Genomic DNA, 21538 nt, shown 5'->3' on the forward strand with positions numbered 1-21538 from the left:
CAGTAGGTTACCTGCATATAGTAACATTTGTTTGAAAGCCATAGAAAGAGACCTCACTCGTTCAATCACACTAGGACCATCAATAGTTTTACACTGCTGAAAAGGTGGTGGATACGGGGAACAGCCTTCCAGCAGAAGCGGTAGAGCCTTAAACAGTGAGGGAAATTAAACATGCATGGGATAGGCATATGGTTCCTGAATCTAAAAGGACTGATTAAGTCTTAACTGCAGCGAAAAACGGGCGACTAGACCGGGTCGAACGGGTCTGAAATTCTATGTTTGTGTGTTAGAATTATGAGGGGCATCCTAGACATCGGTGGATTCTCTGCCAGGAAGGAAGGGCTGAATAAAGCATTTCAAGGAAGGAAATTGTATAATATGGAGTTATAACTGAAAAAAATAACAAAATCGCAACCCAGCCGCATAATCCAGGAGAATCATTATTACAATGTGTTCTAGAAATTGGAATGTTGGTGCTCATAAAACTCTGGGCTATATAGAGCGATAATAAGTCGGACATTTCAAATCGTTTCCATGGTGATTCCTCTATAGTGAAAACTTGGCCCCAGATCATTTTTTTTTTTTTAAAAAGGCCCCCATTAACTGGTTGCCCTTAGGAAGCAGTCGTGATTTTGGCCCAGTACCTTTATTTGGATAGCATAGAAAAGGTGTATGTAAAATAAAATTACTTAAGCCTTTGAGACCTCAGAGGTCTTCTCTTCCCCTGGGGTCCCCAGACTGCTGCAAATCTCTTCAAGCGTTTGCTGTAACCTCCCAAGCATCTGCAACCCACCTTCTTGCCACAAGCTGTTGCAATATGGGAAACAGGGGTAACAATTATGGTCGCAGGAGCTGCAACTGTGGCCAGGCCTGCTATTCTAGGGGGTCCAGAAGACCCCTGCGACCACTTGTCCGCCCCTTTTAAAATAGAGAGTGTAAAGATCATTCGATCAGATGATTGCTCACACTCTCCCTGCATGTTGTGTCTGACTGATCCAGCTTGCAGGAAGCGACATCACATCCACTTCCTGCATGCTGGATCACTGCATGAAGGAAGAGGGACTCCTGCAGGCTGTTTGAGGGCACCGACAAGCTGTTTGGGGGCAAATATGGCACAGGGAAGCTGTTTGGGGCATACATAGTACTAATAGTTTAGTCTGTTCAGGGGCAAAAGTGTCACTCACAAGCAGTTTGGGGACAAAGCTGGCCCTGTGGGACATGTTGCCTGGTGAAGTTGGCGGGGCCAGGGGCAATTTTTTACACCAGGTGCCCTGTGGTTTCTATTACACCCTTGATAGGAAAACTTTTCCTGTGAGCCCCCAAGCTCTGCAAACCACCATCTTGCCACAAGCTCTGACCCTCTCCACTAAACACTTACCCCTAATTGCTGCTTGAGCTTGCCATCATTGACTCTTTTTACCCCTCCATTTGTCTTTGCCAGGAACAGCAACACACCAGTCAATGACGGCACTAATTTCAGTGGAAAGTTGGAAAAGTGCTCTTATCACCATAGCAACCAAGCCAATGGTCTAATAAGCAGGGATTACATTGGTTGCTACGGTGATAAAATCACTTTCCAAACTTTTTTTTATAAATACCCCTCTGTATTTATCTATCATACTAATCTAACGTTAATCTGCGTGCACATCGTCTTCGTTATGGGGTTTCCTGCTTCCACCATTATAGTGAAAAATGCGCAATTAACTTGGAGAATGGTTTTGCTATAAAAGATGAGGCTGTCACAATACTAACGGTGCAGTCTAAAGGAAGTGACACAACACCAGAAGTCACATTTCTTCTTCATTAATAAAAACATACTGGAAAAATTGCATGAAATATGTATGCGTAATATTACTAGAAGTTGCCTCCACCCACACCTCTGCCTGCCTGGTCCTCCTAAATTAAAGCCCTATAAAAAAATGATTTTTAAAATCTGAATTTATCTATTCTTTACCCAATATCTCTATTAGGACTTCAAATTAGCCTCCATGTATTATTATTATTCCTTGTTTTTATACAGCGCCATCATATTCCGTAGCGCTGTACGATGGGTATCGTCTTCACTTTGTGGGTTCTTCATTCCAACGTCTTCTGATGAGTCTGTAACAAGGACCTGCAGACGTAATTCCGCTGGTTAATCTACCATCTTGAGGACATTATGTCTTCAGCAGTCATTAGTAAGGTCTTCTCTTCTTGGGGCACAACAGCCAGGGCTAGTAAGTACATGTTTCTGGTATTCTTCCTAACTAAAGTATTCTCTGTCTGTGATACATAGACAACATACATTGGGATGATAAGAACCTCTTAGTAATTCCTCCTGTGTGATGATTGCTCATTGCTTGTGTACTTCATATTCTATTCCAGAACTTCCTTAAAGTTATATTATCGTGGGGGTTGGATGTGACTAATATGTCACGGTATGCTCCTTAAAATAATATCAGTGAGAATTACAGCAAATACATCGCTTATCAGATGCTGGAGACATGTAATATGTGTTGTACTCATTTATTTCATTGTAAGTATGAGATAACCAAAATCTGTTATCCAGAACATTTGTGAGACGCATCGGTCAAAAAAAAAGTACTGTTAAAATGTTGAGAGGTGATTAAGAATCATAATACATGCAAATGCCCCAGTCCCAGCTATTATCTTCTAGATATAGACATTTCCAATGCTTTAGAGCTGGGGTGCGGGAACATAGATTAAAGAGGCAGAGGAGAATCACTTGGTCCTCCTGGTTCATTTAATGTAAATACCATATCAGTTATTCAGGATCTAAGGTTTTGAGGCTTCTTCTTCTCCAGATCAGGCAGTCATCACGGTATGCCTCGACCTTACAGAATTCCACACCTAGGAATACATATCCCGTTTGGTCTAAAAAGTAACATCTGAACTTTGCCTCCTGAGATTGGTGAACCTCAGATCCCATGGACATCTGGACTGAGGCATCTAGCAGTAGAGGCATTCAGTGTGAACTAACCGATAGTGTCATAAGCCCCACTTTTTTCATTAATTATAATTCAGTGCATGAAACCTGTGCGTGGTGTTAAGAGGCCCACCTGTCCACGTTGCCAACAGGTGGCCCATTTTGTTGACGTCCAATGCATTTCCCATGAGCAGTTATCTGCAATCCTGATGCTCATAACTGGGAACATCACAGGGTAGTCTACCTTAAGTGGGTGGGGAGTGGGATGGGAGATGGGTGTGGTCACACACACCACACCCCTTCTTGGAGAAAGATAAAGCTGGGCTGGAGGCTCGGGGAAGGAGATCTTCACCCGGAGACTCTGGGTCAACCTAAAGTTTTAGGCACGCTGATGCTGCGCCTCTCAGTGCTCTCACGAGCCCCATAGTTAGCACCTAAGAGAAAATCATAACCACCGGAAGGATACTGCTTTGTAAAAGAGAATATACAAGCACTTGTACAGCGCTATGGAATTTGATGGCGCTATACAAAACAATAAATAATAATAATAAGCATGTTTCCTTCATTCACAACATAAAAGACAATATTTCTGTCCGACCATTAGGCAGTGTTTTTGTGACATGTTTAGCCTGGGATTCTCTGGTCGTTCTTGCAAATGATCTTAAAAAAAAACCTGAAATCCAGAATATCTGAAAAGAATAAACTATATGAAGTGTTTGTTCAGTACATATATAAGAGGCACTGGTTTCTGTTTACTTTTTCTTCTTAACCTGGGATGGACTAGACTTTTAAGTAGAGGTTTTGTAATCCTATCCGATTGACAATCTAGAGTGGCCTAGAACCATTTGTGAGCCGCACCTCTGCTAAATTCCCTCTCCATCTAATATCACTGATATTAATTATATATGTTTCTTATCACATGATCTACTACATATCTTTCTCTTTACTTGTAGCTCACGCTGGCTGCTATTGGGCATCAAATGAATTAAAACCGGATATGCTACACTTTCATTTAAATGTAATTTTTACATTAACTTGTTCATTTGTGATTTTTATACTTTAAAGAATTTTACACTAAATAACAATGTGACTTATACAAACTGTACATGTTTATCCAAATATTTCTTTTGTGATGACCTGAACAGGGTTGAATTCCTTATCTTTTATCCATTTTTTCATCCAGCATTTCAAAGATCATCGAATTAATAGTTTATTATTATTATTGTGATGCTTTAGATTTTCAGCATAATAAAAGCAAAACAAAAATCAGCTTCACAAAAAGAACATTTAACACAAAAAAAATCACAAAAATATTTTTATTAGTCTTCCTTCTGCTTGTTGTGACTATTTCCATTTTGTATGAAAACATAAATAAGAACATATACATAATTACAATATTTCCCTTTTTTAAACAAAATCACAGTTTCCCTTGGCTAGTAGAAGGTTAACAATGTTGTGACACCAAAGCGCGCATAATTTAAAAAAAAAAAAACTCCTTTAAGACACTTGGAATTTTTGTCTCCTTACGTGATTCCATCTTTGTGAAGCCACATACGCGGCTCCAATTGAATTGTGGTTTCCACAAAAAAGGCCGCTCCATATAGTTTCTTGTCCTATTGTGCGGACAAATCTTCTTAGCAATGTTGTCTCTGTTGTGTAGAACTCGTTGCTCCGCGCTGCTATTGGCTGAAGATCGTGCGTGTGACGTATGACAGCGGACGGCGCGGTTTTCAAACTTTCCGGAAGTGGCTGGTGTGTTGCTGTGATGGAGCAGCTAGGCAGCTGTCACTGCGGTAAAACAGGTACCGCTTTGTGAGGCAGTGAAACGGACGTCCTGATTTCCGGTTATGTCGGTAATTAACTTCAGAAGCTGAACATTCAGGTAAGTGTATTTATCTAGAAATTTATATATATATGATATATATATATACTGTCTGCACATGTCATTTCCTGTCTGTGCCTGCTATATATTCTTAACTAGTTGGTCCAGATAGAGCAGAGATCCTTCTGAATCACAAGTTAGTGAATGTGAAGTCTGTGATTTGAGGCTAAATGCTGTGAATGGTATTAATGTGTAGTTAAAGGTGCTGTCCCATTTATGCAAAGCGTTAAAGGGGTGCTCCGCACATCATACGCTCTTTTGTACATATGATAGCTGAGAGGTCCCTTTAAATCTCTGTGGTGTCCCTGTTAATGCGCGTGAATGGGATTCCCGTATGCCTCTGCTCCTTTTATTCTCTGTGCAGGACACGTACTCGGCCAAAAACAACATCTCTCGACTCGTGGTGTATACTTACCGCCAGTCAGCTCCAGTGCTGCAGCTTCTGCCTAACATCTCTGTTTTTGAAGAATGGATACTGAAGTACTGGGGATTTGCATTACTCAGTATACTATAATATGCATTTTTCTTAAGTGAGGCTGTCAGGGACTGTAATCTGTCCCTTAAAAGGCTCTTTTCCCCACCTAGCGGGGGCTCTTAAAATATTAACCCCAGGTAAATTATTTTTCATGTAGAGAGAAATAAAATTTTTATTTTTTATTTCTTAAAAGCTGTGCTTAAGTTTATTGAAATGCTCATGCATACAAAACAGCAAAGCTTTGCAGACCCTAATCCGTGGTGGTGGGCGACGAGCGTGATGGTGGGCGGCGAGCGTGATGGTGGGCGGCGAGTCTTTAGCAGAGCCAGTGGAACAGCAGCTCTAATGTTTGAAACCTGATTATGTTTGTTTGTTACACGTTATCACTAGGTCATCAGAGACTGAAACATTTAAAACTGAGAGGTTTCTGTTTCTTTTTTAAATTCGTACCTCGATTTAAACTTCCAGAGGTATGAAAAGTCATATTGATACAGCTGGCGACCGCAAAAGCGCGTCTTTCAAACAGAAACATTGTTTCCCGTGACTTTGAATAACGGCTTTGTGTCATTTCTAAAGTACCGCGTTTCAATTGTAATTAATCTGATCGTGTTATTTTATAGGTTTGATTCCAGATCATACAGACCCCGTTCGGAAAACCGCTCCAGGTAAGTGTTACATATATATATAAACCTAGATCTTAGCTGTGTGTGTATAAAGAACAAACTTCCTTTAACATGCACTTTTTGCACAAAGTAATAATAGGTGACGTTTAGAAGCGGGGTGGGATAATAGAAGCTCGTTAGGCTGTAGGTAGGTCTATTCATAATAAGTAGAGATGTATTTTTAACTCCCTCGCTTCACTTTTTATTATGAAGGATTAACGCTGGTCGGTTGTTTTTCAACCAAGAAGGTCTGAGCAGGCTTTGGGGGAATCTCACTGATTTAACTATATATTATATGGCCCCAGTCAAGCTCTTCCTGCAGCAGTAGACCGGAGGTTGGACCTTCATGGAGTCAAAACCACAACTCTCCTTTTAGTAAATATACCCCAATGGGAAATGAACTACAGAATAAAAGATTAAAGCATTGTTCTAGTTTGATACATATCTATGATGTTGCGAAATACATCCGATATAATGTTTAAAGACTTATTTTTTGAAGTTCAACATCAAACTTGACCCTCATTTTGTGAATGCTGTCGATATCAATCCCACCAGAGCCGCGCCGACATGAACACCAAAATCTTGAGTAACAAACTGGGAATAAGACCCAGGCCTGCCAAACCTGATCCCAATTTGGAGAAACTCAAGAAAGAAAACGCGGCCTTGAAAAGGTCCCTGGATGAGTCCAACCATGCGAAAGGGAAAATGTCCGATGCGGAGAGGAGCAAACTTTTGGAGGTAAAACCTGCTTTAAAGTGTTTTGTGATGGAGATTTGTGTCTTCCTTGCAATTCTATTGCACAGTCTTACTAATCAGTCTCTGGTTTGGAGTTCTAACTCCAAGAATCTTAAAGGGCCACTCCGTCCAGTATATGCGCCTTAATGCATTTTATAGCCAGATTTAAATCACCCTATGCATTTGCCCCCCTCTAGCTCCAGTGTCTGCATTGGAGGAGATATGCTCGGGCGAATGTTTAGTGTCCTTGTCCTTGTGGGACACTGGAGTACTCTACATGCCATCGCTTTAGATTTCCAGATTTGTTGTCTATTATCTGAGGCTCTCTTGCCATCTCTTTGATATCCATAGCACCGGTCTATACTAGGAGTGCGTTATATGCATTGTGTGAAGTTTATTTTTTTTAATAGAAATTATATTTAAAGTTGTACACATAATGATCCTAAAAACTGTGAAAGAAACGTAGGCCTGTCTCGAAATCATTATTTTTTTAATGCAAGAAAATGTTTTAAATCTAGTTATTTATAGAATAAATTTAATAAATTAGAATAATGGACAGCAAACACGTTCGGTGGAATGGGAATTATCTTTATTTAACTTTCAGCTCATAAGATATAATTATTACCACTTGTGTAATGTATTAGGTACATTGTTTGGTTTGAATTCGAAGGTTAATTATCCTGCTTCAAGATGCCAGCTTTACTAACAGACCAAGTTTTTTTAATTTTCACAGAAAATTCTTGAGCTGGAAACTTTGAAGGAGAAAAATGCCCAAGAGATTCGGAGCCTGAAAGACGCGCTGAAATCTAAACTTAACGAGAATATCGTAGCTGCTGAACAGGATGCCAGAAAAGTGGAGAAACTCGCTCAAGATTTCCGGAAGCAAACGTCCGCGCTTATAGAATCCCAGGTGAGAGGGACTTTGCAAGTAAAAGCAGCCGATGTCAGAGGCTATGTAAGAACCCACAATGATGTTTATTGGGGAGCGCCCAAGGAAATAATAAAGTCCTATCTCTCTCTTTTCTCTATGTAATGCATAGTGATCTATATGTTAATGTATGGAGATTTCTTTAAGGTCTTTCCGGGAAGCCTGTGTTAAAATTAAATATTTTATTACAAAAGGTTTTTATTCAAAAGAGCAGGTTTAACCAATATCCTCGAAAAAAGGAATTGTCCTGTGAGATGAGTGTCCTTAAGGTTGCCCCCCCCCCCCCCCGGTGTAATTCAGCATTGGCTGTTTTCAGCCAATCGGACACCTAATGCATGTTCAATAATGTTCTCTTAATGAGCGACTGCGGTACATCAATCTCTACCATTCCCTTAAAAATACTTCGAGTAAACAGAGAAGGAGGCTGCAGCTTTCTCTGCGGCTGATAATGCAGCTGAAACATAAGTTATTAAAAAGAGACCAGATATTGGTATCCAAGAAAATGTTTATAATGCGTCGGAAATCATAAACTTTTTTTCTTTTCTTTTCATTGATTTTGATTTTCATTTCCATATTTCCCCCCCAATGTTCAGTTTTTATTTTCACACTAGTTGCAGTAATCGGCTGCACCACCAGGGGGCAGCGGTTTGCCGCAGAACAGATTCCAATCAAGCCGTAACGCTTAAACTTGCTAAGTGTCCATTAACCCCGCGTAGTTAAGGCAAAATAGTACTTGTTTCAGATTACGTCATTTATATTGCGTTGTTAACATTTAAATGGGCAGCAAAGGCTTCCTACGGTCTGAGAGCTCTTACCGTTACATTACATGATGTTCCGGGAAAAGGCTATATAAGTTGAAATGATGTAAGCAGTGGGGTTTCTTACATAGAATCAAGCAATATAACCCGGCTTATGCACTCAACCAAAAAGATGGATGCCGGTCTTATTACTAGCAATTTTTAAATGAACCGTATTAAGTGAATTTAGAATCTGCAGTCCGCTGAAAAACCCGGTATATCTGAATCGACAACGGAGAGACGTGGCAGAAACTGTATAATCTGGTTACTTTTGTATAAATAAAAAAGGAATACGAGGCTGCGTTACATTTACGGGTTAAAAGCATAGTTGTTGAAAAAGGGATATAATGTGTGTGTGTGTGTGTATATATATATGTATATAATATGTGTGTATATGTGGGGGGGGGGATCCATTATGAGACGGCGTGCTTGCTCTTTAGATTCCAGCTGGCTTTAAATAGGTGTCCATCTGTAGATCTGGAAAGAAACAACCATAATAAATCTGGGAGTTATCATTTGTGTGAATTAACCGACACGTTTGTGGGCAAAGCTATACCTTATGGGGAAAAATCTAACCCTGACCAGTTCTTGACAAGGAGGGCTGAGCTGACCGCATAATGCATAACAATACATTATACATTATACAGGGCTAGCTCAACAGCTTACAGGAGAAACAGGCTGAAGGTGGTCCTTCATAGTGATGTCACCTCTCTCATCTTATTGATGTCCTTCATAGTGATGTCACCTCTGTTCACAGTTTATGGATTAGTAAGAGACGCCCTGGAGCAGTTTTTGTTGGATGGACCTGTATGTAATGCATCTTGTATGTCCAGGGTGGTAGTCTGATGACTGTGATTTATTAAGCGCTGCCATGTAATGGGTCCCCACTGTCATCAACCAAGAAAGGTAATAAGTATGACCCTTCGAGTCACAAACTTTCTTGATCGTTATTCATGGCGGTGCAAACGATCCGACCTTATTCGCTGTTAAGAGTAATCAAGAGCCATATTATGGAGTCTATTTCAAAAATCAAATCATGAGCGGTTCTTAAAACACAGGTGTACTGCGCATGGTTGACATTGTATCTCGGGCTAGCGCTGCGGCCGATCTGCAACAAAAATGGGGCCAATCGTCCAAATCATGCTCCTCGATGTACATTCCTGGTCTTTGTTATTTCCAATATTATTTCTGAAGTCCTAATTGCTAGGTGTGTTTTTGTTAACCCCTTCAACGTATCAAGATGTTTGTGGTGCTGAAATAAGACTTCTTGGAGCCTCGGTTCATTGTAACCCTTCATTTATTATCTTAAAAATTGTTTATATGTTTCATTGTAAGAAGTAGACATGTTTTTCTCTGCAGGGTTCTACAACAGAAGTGGAGAATTTGAGCGTCCTCGAGGGCCAGTTGAAAGATGTGAGTATCTTTGAGACGAGTGAAAGTGCTGTTAAACTTGTTTTCATCGCCATTAAAAAAAAACAAAAAAAACGGTCAAGCGGATATATTTATATTATAAGTAAGTAAGGCGTACACTTAAGAGTTTAGGAGAAAAGAAGGCAGTTTACTGACCTTTCGCTCATCTTTGCAGAAGTCGGTCCGAATGCACAGTTGGATGTTTGTGGTTCAATACTTTTATACAGCTGTATGTGTATTCAGTTACTTAATCCTTAATGCCCCTCATCTTGTTTGCAATCTACATGGGGACAGCTTGTGGCTTCACAGGGTACATGTGTGTCAGGGGGTGTGTGTGTGGGTGTCGGGGTGTGTAAGTGTGTGTCGGGGTGTGTGTGTGGGGGGGGGTGTCGGGGTGTGTAAGTGTGTGTGTCAGGGTATGGTATGTCAGGGTGGATGTGTTTTCATGTCTGGGTATGTCTTGAGTGTTGCATTTGAAAACGGTGGAGAAATTACCAAACATTAAATATATGAAGGGGTTAAACAGACTCCGTGGGATCCATATTTCCCAACGAGCAGATTGTCTGAGCTCCTCATAAAGGGAAATAATCTTTAGAACGGACCTGAGATCTTGGCGTTATGTCTCATTCTCTCTCTCGTTTTTTTTTTCTTTTCGCTCGCTTTTTCCAGCACCTTTTTTTTTCTGTCCCTCTACGGAGTGCTTGGGACTAAGGATTAAAAATCGCGGCAGATGGAGAAATCAGACGTAGAATGTAACGGCTATCTGCAGACATCAGATCCTCTTTTTATAGCTCGTTATACAGCCACACGGGCCAAAGCATTTCAGGACGAGTGGTTTTAATGGTCGGGGGGGGGAAAGTACACTTCCTGTCCGAACACGCGGTCGTTTTTATGCCGTCACAATGGGTTTTTTTTCCTTTTACAATGTTGATCTGTGTTTTTTTTATTGTATCGGAGTCCTCTGGGTACATGGTTTATTATCCGGTATGTACAATGGGAACCAATGAAGTTTATTTTAGTTTGGATGAAGGTGACTATTATATTAACCTGGTCTTTTACACTTTTTAGCATAACTTAATGATTTATTAAATTGCGGTTTTTGTTTGTAGAAATATTTAGAAAAAACAAGGGGAGTCTGGGGTTGGCGGCAGCCTGTGGCAGAGCCAGGGTATCTGATTGACGAAGCTCTCTTGCAAAAGCTGCCCGAAACTAACAATAAGCTGAACGTTAATAGGAGAGAGAAAGCTCAACGGGGAGGAATAAAGACAAACGATATACTCGATGTATAGCAAAGGCTGGTAGTTAAGACTTATCTTAGAATTATTATTGCTGGTAGCTAACGTTTCTTCAATGTATCCGTCCTCGAGTTCCAGGGCCCTAAAGTAATGGAGCGCTTATTATGTTGTGTGTGGTTTTTTTTGTCTAAAAGGCTGATCATTGTCCCCCCCCCCCCCCCCCAAGGCTTTAGAGAAGAACCAGCAGTGGTTGGTGTACGACCGGCAGCGAGAGACCTACGTTCAGGGTTTAATGGGTCGAATCTTTGAACTGGAGCAGCAGCTGGCAAACTTCAACCAAACTCTACAACAGCAAGCCAAGGAGGCAACTTCTGAAGGTACGCAACGCCCAGGGCCAACCTGCGCTCTCTGCGCCTAGGATAGACTTGTAGCAAGCGAGGTCTTTGCAAACAGTCATGGACAAGTGTACTCTTCCCGTGTTCTTCTGCTGAATGTGTTCTTCCGGTGCAGGGCTGAGTGGCTACGGGTTGTCTAGCCGTAGCGTTGGCGTCTAGGCCATACATACATCCCAGGCGCTCTAGACACACCTGGTCACCAGTAGTGACGGTTATACTGTCCCTTTAAACATATGGATGAAATGCCATCTATACAGAAGCCTCCATTAAACAACTTGACCCAGTTTGCTGATTTATAGATCCATATAATGATCGGAGAAGATCATTGACTTCTTTCTGATTAAATATACTAACCATTCGTGAAAACCCAATGAGGTTTCTTCATTAAACTTACCGACTTCAGAGTCTCAATAAACCTCAGGTGCAATATCATTGCTCACTTCGTGAAGCGGCTTTTTTATTCTTGTAGGAAAGCAGGATGAGAAGCAGAAATATTACGACCGGCTCTTACTGACCGCGAAGAAAGATCTCGAAGGAGAGAAGAAACTGACGGCCCAGCTGAACGCTGAGCTCTCTGCCGTAAGGGTTAAATACGAGGAGAAAAAGAGAGAGGCAGAGGGTTTGTCGGCATCGCTGCAGTCGGTGCGTGAAAGCGAGCGGCAGCAAAGCGAAGACGAGCAGAGACGCATGAAGGACAAAATGCAGAGGCTGAAGATGGAGCTGGAGTTATACAGAGAGAAAGCTGAGGAAGAGAAGAACAAATCTAGGGAGCTGACGAACCAGGTAGGACCAAAAAGATAGCCGTTCAAAAGTTTGGGGTCACTTAGAAATTTCATTATTTGTGTTTGAAAGAAAATAACATGAAATGGATCAGAAATGTGTAGCGGGGAAACTGCTGCTTTTAAACGGAATCTCCTCATTGGCGCACAGAGGCCCTTTTATCACTCCCATCACTCCTATGTTCCAATGGCCCTTTATCGCTCCCATCACTCCTGTGTTCCAATGGCCCTTTATCACTCCTGTGTTCCAATGGTACTTTATCACTCCCATCACTCCTGTGTTCCAATGGCCCTTTATCACTCCCATCACTCCTGTGTTCCAATGGCACGTTGTGTTTGCTGATCCAAGTTTAAGTTTACAAGGCTAATTAATTGTTAGAAAACCCTTTTCCAATTATGTGACAGCTAGAAATGTCGTTATTTTGCGCGAAAACAGCTAAGTTACCCCAAACTTTTGAATAGTAGTGTATCTAACTGTATAACTTTCTATAACATTATACGCTATCATAACTTTAATGTAGGGCTTTAAGAAATAATGTTTTAGCCAAAATTCTACTTTTCTGTCATTCCACGCTAGACCTTATTTTCTTTGTATTTAAGGTGCTGTTCCTCTTAGACAAAAGATTTACTTTACATGCTATGTTGTGCAATTAACCCCTTCGCGACCTTTGCCGGTTCAGGACCGTCATGACATGAAGGTCACTAAATGACCTTTGACGGTCCTGAACCGTCAAAAAGTAAAATAAGCTTAGAAAGTGATCAACGATCACTTTCTTCGCTTAAACGGCGTTACTGTAATGCCTCGATGTCGAGGCATTCAGCAAGGCCGAGATCGGCATCGGGGGCCATGTCTGGCCCCTCCCGGAGGCGTCAACAGCCGCCATACATTGTATGGCGGCGGACGCCCGTTTTAAAAGCGTTTAGGAGGCGATCAACGATCGCCTCCTAAACTTAAATGGTGTCGCTGGAATGCCTCTATCAGGAGGCATCCAGCGACACCAAACACTTACCTCTGGGTGGGCTGTGACCGCTCCGGAGAGCGGTCACAGCCGCCGCTGCCGGTGATCTTCGCCATCAAGCAAGATGGCGGCGGCCCGGGAAATAAAACAATAAAGACGAAAAAGTTCGCTAGAGGGTCTCCAGACCCTCTAGAGAACTGGCTCCACTTGCTGGTTGAATACAGGTACTGCATTCAACCATGCAAGTCAATGGAGCCCAGCTTTCTAATCACTGTGATTAGTAAAATATTAAAAAAAAATAAAAATAAATAAAAAATGGAAAAAAAAATTAAAAAAAAATGTGCTAACATTTAAAAATTATTATGCAGTGATGTCACTAGATGAACCATCCAGTACCAGAAAAATGTGTAAAAAAAAATATAAAAAAAGTATTAAAAAAATAAAATAAAATTAAAAAATAAAGTTTATTATTTTGAGCAAGTGCTAAAATTTCTCAAAAATCTCAACAAAGAGTTAAAAAAAAGCACTTCAAATACCCAAGGGGTGTCTAATATATAAAAAAAATGGCTGATGGGGTAAATTGGAGTGGCCTAGCTCAAAGATAGGGCATAGGTACAGACTGACCAAAATGGAGAAAAAAAGCGCACTTCCCAAATGTGGCATTTTAAATCTGAAACAACCCGACAAACCCATGCATGTCGGGTATCACTGCACTCAGGAGATGTTCCTGAACACACATTGGCGTGTTGTTTGACAGTGGCATATACCAGGACCTGTATATCTATAACTAAAGTACCGTATTTGCTCGATTATAAGACGAGGTTTTTTTCAGAGCAAATGCTCTGAAAAATACCCCTCGTCTTCTAATCGGGGTCGTCTTCTAATCAGACCTCAAATAGAGGTCTGATTAGGAGACTAAGATCCAGATCCCCCGCACCGCTGCAGGGGACCTGGATCCTCCTGTCTCCCCCCCACACACACACACTTACCGGTGCTTCCTGCTGTATTGCCGGGGCAGCGGGTTGACGTCTACGCGATTCGCGTAGACAACGTCCGCTGCAGCCGGAAGGAGGTGTGGCTAGCAGCGGGGGTTGTCTGCGTCCGTCGCGTAGACCTTCCCCGACTGTCAGAGATCAGTGCCACACCGGTGCAGGGAACTCTGATCTCTGACAGCCGGGGAAGGTATCCGCGACGGACGCAGAAAAACCCCCGCTGCCAACTCCACCTCCTTCCGGCTGCAGCGGAAGGCGACATCAACCCGCTGCCCCGGCTGGAAGCACCGGTAAGAGAGGGCTGAGGGGAGAGAGGGGGGAGAGAGTGTGTGTGTGTGTGTGTGTGTTAGTTAAATGGGGGTATAGGGTGTGTGTGTGTGTGTGTGTGTTAAATGGGGGCATAGGGCATTTCTGGAGTGGCGTTAAGGGGGCATTTAATAGAGCACTCTGCCTCCTGAAATGCCTTATACCTCCCTATATGCCACTCTGCCCCATAATATGCCTTTTAACCCCCTAAATGCCAGAGTGGCATATAGGGGTATAAGGCATTTCTGGAGGCAGAGTGCTCTATACAATGCCTTTTAACTCCCTTAATGCCACTCTGCCTCCTGAAATGCCTTATACCTCCCTATATGCCACTCTGCCCCATAATATGCATTTTAACCCCCTAAATGCCAGAATGGGATATAGGGGTATAAGGCATTTCTGGAGGCAGAGTGGCACATAGGGGGTCAAAAGGCATACCATGGGGCACAGTGGCATATAGAGGGTTAAAAGGCATATCATGGGCCACAGTGCCATATTGGTGTGGCAAGCCTGGGGGCAGATGTGCGTAACTGGGGGACAGGTTGGAAAATACAAGAAATAAAAACAAAAAAAATATTTTTCTCAATCATAGCTTTTATTAAAAAAAATAGTTTACATGAATTAACATTTACTGGTAAAACTTTTTTCCTTTGGGGTCGTCTTATATTCAGGCTTTTTCTTTTTTTCCTACGTTAATATTCAGATTTTGGGGGGTCGTCTTATAATCAGGGTCGTCTTATAATCGAGCAAATACGGTACAATTTGTGTGAAAAAAAAAATAAAAAAAATTACTATTACAAAGTTTGACAAAGTGTAGTTCTATAATTGGTGCATGGAAAGGGTTAAAATAACAGCATTTGGAATACCCTGGGGTGTCTAGTTTTCAAAAATATATGGTTTGAATGGGTTAAATTGAGTTAACCGGCTTCAAAGATATTCCAAAGAGGAGATGGAGGCAGAATGACCAAATGACCACCTGAATTACGCATGCCCCAAAAGTAGCCTTTTACCAGCCAAACAATCTGACAAACCCATGCATGTGGGGTATCGCTGTACTCAGGAGATGTTGCTGAACACATATTGGGGTGTTGTTTGACAGTGACATATACCAGGACCTGTATATCTATAACTAAAGTACAATTTGTGTGAAAAAAAAATAAAAAAAATTACTATTACAAAGTTTGACAAAGTGTAGTTGTGTAATTGGTGCATGGAAAGGGTTAAAATAACAGCATTTGGAATACCCTGGGGTGTCTAGTTTTCAAAAATATATGGTTTGAATGGGTTAAATTGAGTTAACCGGCTTCAAAGATATTCCAAAGAGGAGATGGAGGCAGGCTGACCAGATTTGTTAAAAAAGATTTGGAAATCATAAAACGCTGCTTGTACTTATTGCCCTATAACTTACAAAAAAACAGCAAAAAAACATAACATTGGGTATTTCTAAACTCAGGACAAGTAGTAGAATCTATTTAGCTAGTTTTTTTACTTGCTTTTTTAGGTGAGTAAAAGATTTTTCAAATAAAAGTCATAAAATGTGTTTTTTTTTTCAATTTTTCACCAAAAGTGTCAAAACAGCCTCGGTCCCACAGGGTACAAAACGAAAAATGAGCCCGGTCCTTAAGGGGTTAAACGCGTTTTATTTACTGGTGTAGCGCATGAACAAGTGAAAAATTCTCTGTTTGTTTCTCCTTTTGAAAAGTTGGCTTCGTTGCATATTCTCTGTATTATGTAGATGGCGGCAGCCATTATAAAATCTTTAATTTCATCAAACTGCAGATTCAAGTGATGCAGAAGTCCTTACTGAAGTACCAAGAGGACCAGCAGCGAGTCTCCGCATTGGAATATCAGGTATTCTGTTTTAGGTTTTTCCCATGGTTTTTCCACAGGGATGTTTAAAAAAAAAAACTAAAAAAAACCAAAAAACATTGAGATCTCTCATTTTTCGGGTACATCCTGGATTTACAATTATTGCAGCGGCACTTTGATGCTAAACACGGACATTTTCATGAATTTCTGAAGGAGAGTTTTATTTTTCTTTCTAGATTTCAGGTATACAGGAATGCATTAGAACGTTACGGGAGCTTTAAGCTATTTTCTTTTTTCTCTCAACCGTCAGATTCAGAGGTGCACTGAAGACTTTGACAACGAGAAAGCCGACCGCCAGAAAGTTCAGCACCAACTCCATAAAGTCCTCAAGGAGCTGCGTAAAGCACGGGAGCAAATGGCAAAGCTGGAGCCGTCCGTAAGTGCAAAAAACCCATTTCACCAAATACTTGAGGGAGATCCAATAAATTCCCAAAATTGCTTTAAAAATTATGCTCTTCCTGAATCTGCCCCTAAACCTTCATCTTCACAAAGGCACCCCTAGGAGATAAACGTTGTTTTTGTCTGGTTGATTGGGATCGTATAATGATGCCACAACCCGTATCCAGAGCAATACGAGTGACACCGATAAAAACGTGGCGTTTCCCCTTCCAACGTGTTGCCGTGTCACTTTCACAAATTTTTGTCTTTGTTCCGCCTTTCCAGAAACCCCCTCACGACGGCTGCTGCATCGATCCGACCACCAACTTCCACGCTGACTTTGAAGACAAACTGACCTTCCGAGAGCAATACCCATCCCCAAAACACAGAAACCCCCTGGACGAAAGCTTCCTGGAGTGTCCCAACTGCAGAGCCGTTTATCCTACGAGCCAACACCGAGAGCTCCTGGCCCACATAGACTACTGCACCAGATGAGCGCCAAGGAAACCTCCTCTCCTGGGCGGCGGCTCTAACTTTCTACACTCCTTTTTATTATACATTATTATGATAAGCATGACTCCATCTTATGGATTCATTGTCCACTCCATGCAAGCGATAATTAGACTTAAGAGGGATCGATGTTTTGGTGTAAAAGTCCATTTATATGTTTTTTTTACTCAAAGGAATAGGTTAATAGCTGCTGGCCTCAGACATGTAAAGATGGGTAATATATTACTGACGTTATTTGATAGCAATTTGCTGCAGACGTATATTTCCGTGTGTGTGTTTGTTGTCCGTGGAATGGAACTACTGACTTTCTGCTCGATTTGATAAGGCATTTAGCTATTTTTTTGTATTTGAGCAGCTTAAAGCTTACATTTTGCACTCCGTGCCTTCTTGCCGTTTGTCGAACAAATACATTAATTAACATAAAATAAACTTGTAATGCACTGCAGCAGATACCCTAAAAAAGCTCCACTTAACTTGAATCAGCCACGTATTTATTTTCGAATTAATTTTTTTGGTTGCATTATAGCTGTTGATTAAATAAATTCTCTGCATTTCATTTGCACTTTTTTTTTTTATCTGGCATTTTGCCCGACTGTATGGCTTTTTAAGATTTTTTAATATTTTGTGGGTTCCTAACTTGAAATATATTTTTTACAAGTATTTTTTTGTCCATTAAACTAATACTGTTGGGTGTTTAATAAACTTGCTGAACATATCTTGTGTTTTTTTGTATCAAGCTTGTATTTCTTTTGAGTCATTATAATAATCATGGTAGGGGGTCACCAATGGTTTTAATGGCACCTAGTGAGATATTATATAATTATATTCCGCAGAGGCTCTACTGCTTTTGTCTCCATAGAAGAAAAAGCCATATTGCTTATCGTAGGTTCGGGGCGCACTATAAATCGATTCACTCCCCCCTGAATATACCGCCTGTATGGATTATAATTTATTTAAAATGGACAAGATGCAGGAAATAATATTCTGTAGTCATAGAAATCTTGTTCTCATCAATTTAAGTCTTCCTCAATCAAGATAATGTCTTTTATTTTTTTTTATTTTTTTTTTGTGGTTTTCCGATGACTCTATGATTGTATTCGGCTTCCTGTGGTCTCTGAGCCGCCGTTTGCCGGCGTCCCGAGCTTAGAGTAGTCATATTGTACTCCCCTGTGCAGCCATGCCAACAAAGAATGTGGGTTAAGTTATTTACATATGTGTAATTTGCCAGTAACAAATAAAGCCACTTTAGGGGAAGCTGCAGTACACAGCCCCCTCTGCTATCGGCTTAAAGCAGCCAATCAGTGGCGGCATTGGGGACACTTTATTTGCGTGTGTCGAGGGTCGCAGGTACCCTGGAGCTGGAAGGCAATAAGTATAGCGTGTGCGCGATGACAAGCAGAAGAACTAGACGAGCTCAGGGAGGGGGTATTACCCCAAAGTCTTTGCAGGGGGGGGGGGAGAAATAATAATTTTAAGAGCCAGCCGCTATCTGTCGTTTTATTCTGTTCGCTTAATGTTTACTCAAATGAAAACTACACAGAAACGTGGAAGCTTTTAAGAAAAATGGGTCTTATCAGCTGTTTTTTTTTTTTTTAGATTGCAAGCTTTTGGGATTACTATAGGTCTTTTTTTTTTTTTTTTTTTTTTTTTTGGCTGTTTGTAGCAAAGTAATCGACATCTGAAGCGTTGATTTCCGCTCCGTTCTCTCTACCATTGATTATTATCTCGACCTGCTTGGAGGCAGCGAAATAAGTGCAAGATTTGAGTTGTGATTTCCGTGCTGCATTTTCTTACATTCGATAAGAGCTTCCACCCTTAAAATCAAATAAAACTGCAAAGATTAAACGAGATCGTGTGATCAATAAAAGTCATGTTTTTTTACCTAAGAAAGAGTAGCTCAAGTTCCCCAAGAGTAAGTTGAAACAGGGAAATACAGAACTTATAGAGAGGCAAGGGTTAATAGTGGCCTTGCATATTAATAATATAAGTATAAGTAAAGGTGAAATAAATGCATTTTCGAGGGTTTTAGTTTGCTTGCCGTATGCTGGGGTTTTAGAAAGGATGACATCTGTAAATATGATCTATCTTTATAAAACCCATGTGAGGGTGGTGGATAAGTGGAACAGCCTACCAGCAGAAGTGATAAAGGTTAATACAGTACTAATATCTTTAAACCCTGGGATAAGCATAGAGCTACCCTGAACCCAAAGACTGCTGAAGTCTTCACAGCAGCAACCGCAGACTAGATGGATGGGACGGGTCTTATCTGCTAACACGATCTATGTAATTGTGCTACTAGAATTAAAAAAAAAAATACATCGGTATGTACTACCCGTCTTATGTGTACAGCAAATAACGTCCTGTGCTCAGGATCTGCATGATTATTCCTCCCCGTTGTTCCTTCCGATCACTGGGTAGCCATATTTCTTCCAGTGCCTTACTGGACCCGTTAGGCGATCGCTACAAGCTTTCCACGTGACGGGACTTACATTTCTGAGGATGCTCTAAAGCAGGGGCGTCCAACCTGCGGCCCTCCAGCTGCTGCAGGACTGCATCTCCCATAATGCTCTTTCAGCTACTGGGCTGGCTGAGGAGGATGGGAGATGTAGTCCTGCAGCAGCTGGAGGGCCGCCGGTTGGACTCCCCTGCTCTAAAGTCTTCTGTGCCCTCTGCGCTCCTTCTCTTATCATATCTATACCCCCGACACACAGATCAACAAGTCCCCTGCCGCCTCTGGACTTTGTCGCTGGTAAGACCGCCCGTACCGTCGCACCTCTGTTTTCTCTAGGATTTCACAACATTCCTTGAAGATTAATCTGTCTAAAAATTAACTACATTTTCCCCAAATCTCAGTCCCTTTTCCCTGGATTCTCACTTAACGCTTAGCAGTTATCCGAGACTCCTCTCTGTGTCATCGTCTCGCGTCTTTCCACTATATCTCTTCTCAATTACCTACCCACCGATAACTCAAGAAGCGTTGGATTTATTATTTTTATTTCTGTTATTCTGGGGATTTAAAGGTAAGCAGAGGATAAAGCATCGGAAACGCCTGCCGGGTGCTGGGCTGTATAGCGAGAGGCGTTAATAGCAGGAGGATGGAGGTGACCTCCGCAGACCTCTGATGAGACCTCACCTAGAGTGTTGGGTAAAGTTCAGGAGACCCCCAACTCCAAAAGGATATTAACGTCCCGAGGATGAAGACTAAAATAGTGAATGGTTTGCAGAATAACAATGATCAAAAAAACTAAAGGATCTCAATCTACCGTTCAAAAGTTTGGGGTCTTCGAGCTGCTTCCATGGGAAAAAAAGGAACATAATTGCAAAAGGGTTTTCTAACCATCAATTAGTCTTTTAAATTTAAACTTGGATCCGCGAACATAACATGCCATTGGAACACGGGAGTGATGGGAGTGATAAAGGGCCATTGGAACACAGGAGTGATGGGAGTGATAAAGGGCCATTGGAACACGGGAGTGATGGGAGTGATAAAGGGCCATTGGAACACAGGAGTGATGGGGGTGATAAAGGGCCATTGGAACACGGGAGTGATGGGAGTGATAAAGGGCCGTTGGAACACGGGAGTGATGGGAGTGATAAAGGGCCGTTGGAACGCGGGAGTGATGGGAGTGATAAAGGGCCATTGGAACGCAGGAGTGATGGGAGTGATAAAGGGCCATTGGAACATGGGAGTGATGGGAGTGATAAAGGGCCGTTGGAACACGGGAGTGATGGGAGTGATAAAGGGCTGTTGGAACGCGGGAGTGATAAAGGGCCATTGGAACGCAGGAGTGATGGGAGTGATAAAGGGCCATTGGAACGCAGGAGTGATGGGAGTGATAAAGGGCCATTGGAACACAGGAGTGATGGGAGTGATAATGTTAACACAATGAGGGGATTTAAACATGCGCGAGATCAGCATACGGCTCCTGAATCTAAGACGAGACCAACGACTGATTAAGGTTTGAGTCTCTACAGCAGGAAAAACGGGCGACTAGACGGGGGCCGAACGGGGTCAAATTAATCAACGCAATTAATTACATTACTCTTGATCGCCCTTACGTTACCCCAAAATCTTTATAGATTGTAAGGCAGGCCGGACGAGACCATCTTCTGACCTTTAACTCCACGCATCGCTCGCTACCTGCCGTGTTTGTAGCCCAGTCCTTCTATCCGTGGCCGCAGAACTCGCTCGCTCTGCTTCAACGTATCTTTTCAGGGCTCGGAAGTATAACAGCGTCGCCGCGCACCCTTTTCGGACCTTAAGAAGTTAAAACAATAAAACAAGTTTTATTAAAAGTAA

The 21538-nt window shown here is 41.7% G+C and overlaps 1 protein-coding gene across 1 annotated transcript; it reads left to right on the plus strand.

Annotated features, from left to right (window-relative positions):
• Positions 1 to 6512: 6512 nt before the first annotated feature.
• Positions 6513 to 17223, plus strand: LOC149288682 (centrosomal protein of 55 kDa-like). Its single transcript, XM_089491387.1, has 9 exons — positions 6513 to 6683; positions 7414 to 7590; positions 9765 to 9818; positions 10925 to 11098; positions 11277 to 11427; positions 11915 to 12228; positions 16261 to 16332; positions 16601 to 16726; positions 17014 to 17223. Exons 1-9 carry the CDS (start codon positions 6513 to 6515, stop codon positions 17221 to 17223), a joined length of 1449 nt encoding a protein of 482 aa, XP_089347513.1.
• The last annotated feature ends 4315 nt before the right edge of the window (positions 17224 to 21538 follow it).

The sequence above is a fragment of the Sceloporus occidentalis genome, unplaced genomic scaffold (genome assembly GCF_023333645.1).
Source record: "Sceloporus occidentalis isolate IW3139 unplaced genomic scaffold, rSceOcc1.0.p SCAF_50, whole genome shotgun sequence".
Taxonomy (NCBI): Eukaryota; Metazoa; Chordata; class Lepidosauria; order Squamata; family Phrynosomatidae; genus Sceloporus; species Sceloporus occidentalis.